Source organism: Rhinolophus sinicus, linkage group LG02 (genome assembly GCF_036562045.2).
Source record: "Rhinolophus sinicus isolate RSC01 linkage group LG02, ASM3656204v1, whole genome shotgun sequence".
In the NCBI taxonomy this organism is placed as follows: Eukaryota; Metazoa; Chordata; class Mammalia; order Chiroptera; family Rhinolophidae; genus Rhinolophus; species Rhinolophus sinicus.
This window is the reverse complement of record NC_133752.1, coordinates 175013422-175021937: the sequence shown is the minus strand read 5'-3', so window position 1 is coordinate 175021937 and position 8516 is coordinate 175013422. Positions and strand designations below refer to the sequence as shown.

The 8516-nt window shown below is 33.5% G+C and overlaps 1 protein-coding gene across 2 annotated transcripts; it reads left to right on the top strand.

Annotated features, from left to right (window-relative positions):
- The first annotated feature begins 312 nt into the window (after positions 1–312).
- LOC109454244 (natural killer cells antigen CD94) lies at positions 313–8239 on the top strand. Of its 2 annotated transcripts, XR_012494044.1 has the most exons (7): positions 313–498; positions 721–813; positions 952–1014; positions 3713–3864; positions 5233–5336; positions 6129–6302; positions 8063–8239. XR_012494044.1 is itself a non-coding variant. In XM_074326013.1 (6 exons), exons 1-6 carry the CDS (start codon positions 492–494, stop codon positions 6247–6249), a joined length of 540 nt encoding a protein of 179 aa, XP_074182114.1. In that variant the 5' UTR covers positions 313–491; the 3' UTR covers positions 6250–7208. The 2 variants fall into 2 exon arrangements, 1 of the variants encoding a protein (XP_074182114.1); XM_074326013.1 differs by lacking the exon at positions 8063–8239 and having other exon boundaries at positions 6129–7208.
- The last annotated feature ends 277 nt before the right edge of the window (positions 8240–8516 follow it).

Sequence of the window (8516 nt, the reverse complement as noted above, 5' to 3'; positions counted from 1 at the left end):
AAGTGCTTTAATCTGTGTTTTGTACAAGGTAAATTGTAAATGTTTCTCATTATGAAAAGAGGAAAATACTTTGTGGAACTTTATTATACTAAGTAAATTTATGTTAGGTTTGCATAGCTTTTGTTCTCTATTTCAAATACTTTTCAAAGATGACAGATATTTGAACATCAAAAGAAAAACAAACTGTCTCTCACCCTCTTCTCTGATAGTCAAAGAATTCGCCTACAGATGTGCACTGAGAATTTCCTGTGTTGTGGTTCCGGAACATTTTAGACGTTAGTGAGTTTACTGCTTCTTGTTCATATTATATATCGTGTCTCACCAATGTATGATTGAAGAACACTGCTTGAATATACAATTTTTCTTTTAAATTTCTACATATACAATGTACAGATTCCTAGAGTCCACGTGAATTCCGTGATCCAACAACGTGCTTCTTGAAGAAGCGCACATCGTGTCTTAACCGGTATCAACACTGGAACAAATTGCTCATGGCAGGTATGTTGGCCAAAGTCATAAAACTAAGTGTATGTCATAAAAATTTTGATGATGGATGAACTTCTGAATGGAATGTCTTCATTATCCAAAATTGCACTGGCAAGATGATTGGGTTGTCAAACCAAAGAACTTTTTGGATTCTTCCTGCCTGGGTTCTGCTTTTACACCTTCAGTTCCTGGGTTTGTTCTTTAAGTCATCACCCTACCTCTCTTTCTCTACAGCTTTTCAGACCACTCCATGGAGGTTGATTTGTGGGATCTTCGCAGCAATGTGCCTTGTGTTGATTGCTGCTTTGGGGATATTGTTGAAAAATTGTAAGTTTTTGTAAGCAAATCTATATTAAAATTAAAACTGTGATGAAAACATTTAAAAATAAAGGTTTCAATTTACAATGTGTAATAATTTGTTTATCCATAGTCTGTATATATTTAATTTCTAATCATTTCCTACAGCATTTCCTAAACAAAGTATTCGGCCAACATCATCACCAGTAGGAACCACAGAACCCCAGGAAGGTAGGTTCTATACTTTGGGAAAACTTAATGTTCGTAGAGGATGAAATAGACAGTTACTTCTTTTTTTCACACAGAAACTTGATGGCCCATTACACATAGTAATGCGAATTTAACTACTAATTGTAGATAGTCGCATTTTATTCTTCTCTAATGTAAGAATTAAACTACATTGATGAGCTTTATTTATTTATTTATTTATTTATTTATTTATTAAGTATATAGTAACAAATGAAAAATAAATTATAATAATTATAATAATTATTTCAGCTAATCCTAATCATCCTCCCATGATTGTTCATAACTAATATTTCATATCTCTATAATTTTGCTTCTATTTATTCCATAATTCAGAGTATAGTGCAGAGATTTCTGCAATTAATTAATTTTTTAATTAAAATTGTTGGGTGACATTAGTTAATAAAATTATATAGGATTCAAATATACAATTATGTAATATATCATCTATATATTGCATTGTGTTCACTACAAAAAGTCAAACTAACTTTCATCACCATATATTTAATACCCTTTACCCTCTTCAGCCTCACCCCCACCTCCTTACACTTTGGTAACCACCAAATTGTTGTCTGTGTCTATGAGTTTTGCTGCTTGTTGTTTGTTAGTCTTGGTTCTTTCTTGCTTTCAGTTTTATATGCCATACATGAGTGAAGTCATATGGTTCTTGACTTTTTCTGTCTGACTTATTTTGCTTGGCATGATCTATTCAAGTTGTCGCAAATGGCTGTATTTCATCTTTTCTTATGACTAGCATTCCATTTTATATATGTACCACATCTTCTTTATCCAATTATATATCGAAGGACACTTTGGTTGTTTTCATGTCTTAGCCATCATGAATAAAGCTGCAATGAACATAGAGGTACACATATCTTTACAGTTAAGTGTTTTTGGTAGATAAATACCCGTAAGTTCAGAAGAGGGACTGCTGGATCATATGGTAATTTTATTATTAATATTTTGAGGAACCTCTATACTGTTTTCAATATGGGCTGTACCAGTTTATATTCCCACCAGCAGTGTACGAGGGTTCCCTTTTTTCCACAACCTCTCCAACTCTTGCAATTACTTGTCTTGTTGATAATAGCCATTCTAACAGGTGTGAGGTGGTTTCTTGTTGTGGTTTTGATTTGCATTTCCTTAATAGCTAGTGAGGTTTAGCATTTTTTGTTGATTGTATATTATCTTGGGAGAAGTCTCTATTCATGTCCTCTGCCCATTTTTAAGAGATTTCTGCAGTTCTGACCTCACTTATCCAGTGGAAGACAGGACAAGGTTCAATTTTTTAAAATGTATTTGTTTTAAATGTTCTGCAAGTTGTCTTACCATCTTCTGTGAACCTAGAGAATTTACTTACATCTGTGGTTCTCATAGTGTTTTCCCAGCTACATTGAGATATAATTGATGTATAGCATTGTGCAAGTTTAAGGTGTACACTGTGTTCTTTTGACATATTTATATATTGCAATATGATTGCCAAGGTAGGACTACCTAATACCTCCATCATGTCAAATAATGACTATTTATTTTATGTTATGAGAAGACTTAGCATCTACTATTTAGCAACTTAGAAGTAAATAACACAGCATTATTAACTCTAACCACATGTTATACAGTAGATCTTCAGAATGTATTAATCTTCTGAGTGAAAGTTTGTACCCTTTTGTCAACATGTCTTCATTGCCTCCACCACTCAGCCACTGGTAACCACCATTCTCTCTACAACTTCAACAACATTCATTTGGCAATGATTTGAGTAGCAATCACTGAGAACAGTATATGTTCAAGACTCAATCACTGGTAAACTTTATGACTGGTCTTCAAATTAATTGTTTTATTTATGTTCGTTTTGAAAATAAAATATTCAAAATATATATCAAATTTCTCCCAAGGTATCATACTTTTTTCTGACTCAGGAAATATGCTACAATGCTTGCCTTCTTTAAATATCTCTTTCCTCTAATTCACTCTAGTTACACAGCAGGGCTCAACTTTGGGTTACTTCCTTAAATAAAGATTCTTCTAACCATCCCCCATCATATACTCTTTTAGGGGATGTTTTAACATAAGGAATGTCTTGTGTATAATTACCCTAATTAACATGAAATATAATTAATAAATGATTGGAAGTTATATATACCCTCCACGAAGAAAAGAGTCATCTCTAACTCAGTCACATAAATATCCTTGAACTTTGGTGTATGTAGTACATTCTCAAAGAATATTTGTAGAAACAATAACAAATGATTTTAGAATAAGTAAATAACATTTAAAAAATTGAATCTCGCAGTGGATGAATCTTGAGATTATCATGCCAATCAAAATAAGTCAGACAGAAAAATTCAAGAACCATATGATTCACTCATATGTGGGATATAAAACTTAACTCAACAAACAAGACAAACAAACAAGCAAAAACTCATAGATACAGACAATGGTTTAGTGGTTACCCGAGGGCAAGGGGAGAGGGGACAAAAGAAGAGCGTAAGGGGGACAAATATATGGTAATGGAAGGAGAACTGACACTGGGTGGTGAACACACAATGCAATATATGAATGATGTATTACAGAATTATATACTTAGAGCTATATAATTTTACTAACCAATGTCACCTCTATACATCTAATAAAAAAAATTGAATCTCCAATGTTATCACTCATGTTTCATTTTTTCTTTTAGGTTCTGGCTGCTGTTATTGTCAAGAAAAGTGGATTGGGTACAAATGCAACTGTTACTTCATTTCTAATGAAATAAAAACCTGGGCAGAAAGCAGGGATTTCTGTGCCTCTCAGAATTCCAGTTTGCTTCAAGTGCAAAACAAAGATGAATTAGTATGTATTTAATTGTGGTTTCTTGCACTTTCTTTGAGCTAGGAAAAATATACTATCTAAGTAACATGAATACTTTGAAACCTCTAATCATATCATAACTGGATGGCTATAATTGAAGTAATAATGATTTACTCATTTCTATCCCTTAAAACACTCATTACAAAACCTATGTAAAATTTCTCAAATATTTATATTATAAATATTTGATATATTTCATATAGTATAAAATATTTATAGAATATGTATTATAAAATTTATAAAATATTTTATGTATTATAAATATTATAAAAATCAAGATGCCAGATAAAGTTCAAGAGACATTTCAGAGAAATCAAAGAAGAAATAATAGGTCATTATTTTTATTCAAATGACCAAAGAACTTTTTTTTTTTTTTAAAGATTTTATTGGGGAAGAGGAACAGGATTTTATTGGGGAATAGTGTGTACTTCCAGGCCTTTTTTTCCAAGTCAAGTTGTTGTCCTTTCAGTCTTAGTTGTGGAGAGCGCAGCTCAGCCCCAGGTCCAGTTGCCATTTCTAGTTGCAGGGGGCACAGCCCACCATCCCTTGCGGGAGTTGAACTGGCAACCTTGTGGTTGAGAGGATGTGCTCCAACCAACTGAGCCATCCGGGAGCTCAGCGGCAGCTCAGCTCAAGGTGCCATGTTCAATCTTAGTTGCAGGGGGCGCTGCCCACCATCCCTTGCGGGACTCGAGGAATTGAACTGGCAATCTTGTGGTTGAGAGCCCACTGGCCCATGTGGGAATTGAACCGGCAGCCTTCGGAGTTAGGAGGATGGAGCTCTAACCGCCTGAGCCACCGGGCCGGCCCACCAAAGAACTTTTTAAATGTTTCGATCTTTAATTGAATTTGTACTCTCTTTAGTAATTATATAGCTTTTATCATCATTCATGAATATAATGTGCAATGAATACGGAGAGCATAATCATAATAATTACCCATTGCTTAAGAAAAAGGGAAAGGTTTCTTCAGCTGCATGAGGAAACTGTGTTGAGTGTAGGTTGAGTAGGTCTATCAGAGAATTTTGTCTGACAATATACTGATGAATTAGGTTGAAATTTGATTGTTGATATCTGTGAAGTTATTGTTCTATGAAAATTCAACCCTTTAGAATATTTCTTATTCTTTCAAGAATGAGATTTTGTGATACTTTTTCTAACCAATGAAAGAGCCTTATAGTGAGAAAATATGAGACATGTAATTATACTTCCTAAACTGGACATAAAAAAGAATTTAAGTTCAAGTGATTTGAAGTCTGGATCTGATGTTGGACATTAACTTTCTTGAAAGTACAGTATTCCCAGAGTAGATTCAAATTAGGTTAAGATGTTTGTCTCTGTTTCCCATCAGAATTTCACGAACTCCCTTATGTATTTGTACTGGATTGGACTGTTTTATAGTGAAGAACATGGTGCCTGGTTGTGGGAGGATGGCTCTGCTGTCTCGCAAGATCTGTAAGTTCCTGGCAGTCCCAGCCTTTATGAGTTTTTCCATAGGTCTCAGTAGAGAATATAGCATCCAGGAACACTGTAGCTAAAATAATGTCTAAGGCATGAGAATACAGAAAAGAGAATAAATACAGTAACATACCAATTTAAGCCCCACCTAGATCATCCGATGTTGTGCTCAAGTGACATGAAGTTACTGTAGTCATGACCATAAAAGAACTTTTGACTTTCTCTTTCTTCCATGGTACACGCACTTGGATGTGTTGTGCATGTACCGATGCTCACGCAGACAGAAGCTGTCCCCGGAAATCAGGATAGTTATTATATTCTTTATCCTGGAGGCTCCCAATATTCTCAGAATCCTCATGTTTCAAATATGCTGGGCTTCTGCATATCTATAATCTTTGAATCTCATGTTCATTTATAAACATGGTATTTGCAGCATCACACAATGAGAAATGTTATGCTCTGATTTCTTTTCCTAGGCTACATTAGTCAATACATCTTTAAATAAAATAGAGGCAAAGTTTATTATATATTAAAACCATTAATAACAATGGCAAGAAAGAAAACAAACCCTGACCTAAATGCTATTGATTGTTGAGGCAATACGTCAATTTTATAATATTGTAATATAGTTAAAACTGTGGGTATTGAATGAAAAAGATGCAATGGTTCACTCAGTATGTTACTATCTCTTTCAAATGTTTGAAAAATTTCTATTACTTAATAAAAACACCATCTCTGAACATTCTCTTTTCCTTTTATCATATGTTAGTATTTTATTTTTCATTACAGATTTTCATTCTCTCAAACCATGAATACACGGAAATGTGTAACGTATTCCAGAAGCAGAAAAGTTCTGGGTGAACCCTGTGGGAAAAGAAATCGTTATATCTGCAAGAAGCAGTTTATTTAGGTGTTTTTTAGGGCAGAAGGGGTGGGTAACAAGATCCAGTATTACTAAGAATGGTAAGTTTACCTCTTATATTATTATTATCTACTTCTAAGATGTGTGCAATGTTTCAAATTCTTTCTTATTATACAATTGTTTCATGTATTTTGATACCTCATGTTTTAAGGTTGATGAAATTGTGCACATACAGGTAAAATTATAAAGCATCAAGATAAATAATTTAATGAACATTTTGATTTAATGCATATGTTCAATATTGCATGCAATATATTCTTCCATATACATAGTTATAAATTTTCCCTGCCGAAATTTTAAAATTTACATAATAAAATACATATCAACAATATTTCAGTCCTGTCTATGTTATAAAGGACCATCTCTACCTCACTTTTCTGACAGTTAGTTCTTTCTGGATATTTATCCATCTATATGTTTTAATTTAGAGCTAAAAGTGCCATAGGACACTTTCCTCATGTGTATCATTCAGCCTCACAGATGAACATATTTGTGTGTCATCTCTTGAATTCCTGAGTTCTGTAGAACAATCATAAGTCTTTGGCTAAATATGTGGTTCCTGTGTGATGGCTTTGAGATTTGCAAAGGTGAAGGGACACAAGCCCTGATCACATAAATTTACAATAGCTATTTCTTTACTCCACAGATGTTTCTCGCCATTTGTTTACCTATCAGTAAAAGAGTAATCTACATGTGCATTGAAAATCTTAATTGCTACTTAATCTCAAGAACTTCTTCCTAAAAGTTATGTGTAAAATATGAACAACTCACCCTCCCCCTTTTTTTTGTGGGAGAGGGAGCAATCCATTTTATTGAGGGGTTGCTGAGTGTCTTACAGAAGGACTGGGAACACAGAGTCCTGATGCCTGTGACCTGGATGGGATTTTGCTGACCTCACAGATTTCACATGCCTATTTTCTTTTTTTAACTATTGTTCAGACAACTTAAAAAATTTATATTGACATCTGTGTTTGCTTTCTAGTTTATAATTGGAATTAAATCATAATAATTAAACATTCAATTAATATTTAATATATAAAGATGAGGAAGAAGAAAAGACCTCTTATATTTTATTTCTCAAGTATAAATATAATAGGATTACAAATTGAATTCTTCACATTCTTGTATGAAGTTTTACTTAGGAAAATACACTGAAGTTGTATTGCAAAAAATTATGAATGGGATCTAACATCTTTCAAATGTTTTTAACTTGGTCTAAGAGAACATGCATTGTACTTAATGGATATTTCATGTTTTGCCTTTATTTTCCATGTGATTTCACAATAATATATTTTTAATTATAAATTGAAACACAGTATAGGTAAGCTGATAATGAAAATGAATAGAGTCTTGTCACAACTATCCCATCTCCCTGTCTTCCTCCCATGAGGCAATTTCATCTCTGTTTTTTTTTTTTGGGGGGGGGTTGTTTGTTTTTTACCTGCTTAGGAGAGTTTTCTCTGTAATGAACCAAGGGTGGTCCATTTTCATATTTGTTCAGGATGATTCTCAACTCTTTTCATTTAACCAAACCCAATCATAGGTTCAAATTATCACTTTTCACATCATATTCCATGAGGTGTCCAGAGCCAAGTCCATGTTTTTTCTTTGCTTATCTCCAGAGATACTTCAACATAGGTTTTTGCTCATGACCAATAAGGACAATAAAACTAAGTAACTAACTAATTAACTAACTAACTAACTAAGTGACTAATTATTTCTGGTAAGTTTTTTTTTTTTTTTTAAAGTTGGTAAATCTCAGGTGAAACCTAACTCCAATTTGTTTCTTGATAATTTACAGTTGAGGCAATCGGTTAGATATTATCTCCACTATGTGACAAGACTCTCAGGAAACTTCTGCTTCCGCGCTCCTAAAACCAAGTTTTATCACACAAATATCAGCAGTCTCATCCAGAGAAGAATGAGGTCTCTGTACAGATGAAAAGATCATTGGGGAGATTGTCCTGGAAGTTTCTTGGTCCCCATCTTCTTATCTGAATTTTCTTTCTCCTTTTGTATCATATTATTTTCCATTATTAAAAACATTATATGAGTATTCTCATTGGAGCCTTATGATTTCTTTAAATTAAATATCCCTTCAAATATTTGAACATGTTCCCCCTTTTTCATATCCACAATTTTGGACGTTTGGAATGTTTTCGTTTTACATCCTAGTGCATGGGTCAAAAAACACTCTAAAGAACTGGCTAGCAAATGTTTTCAACTTTGTGGGCCAGTCTCTTTGAAACTACTCA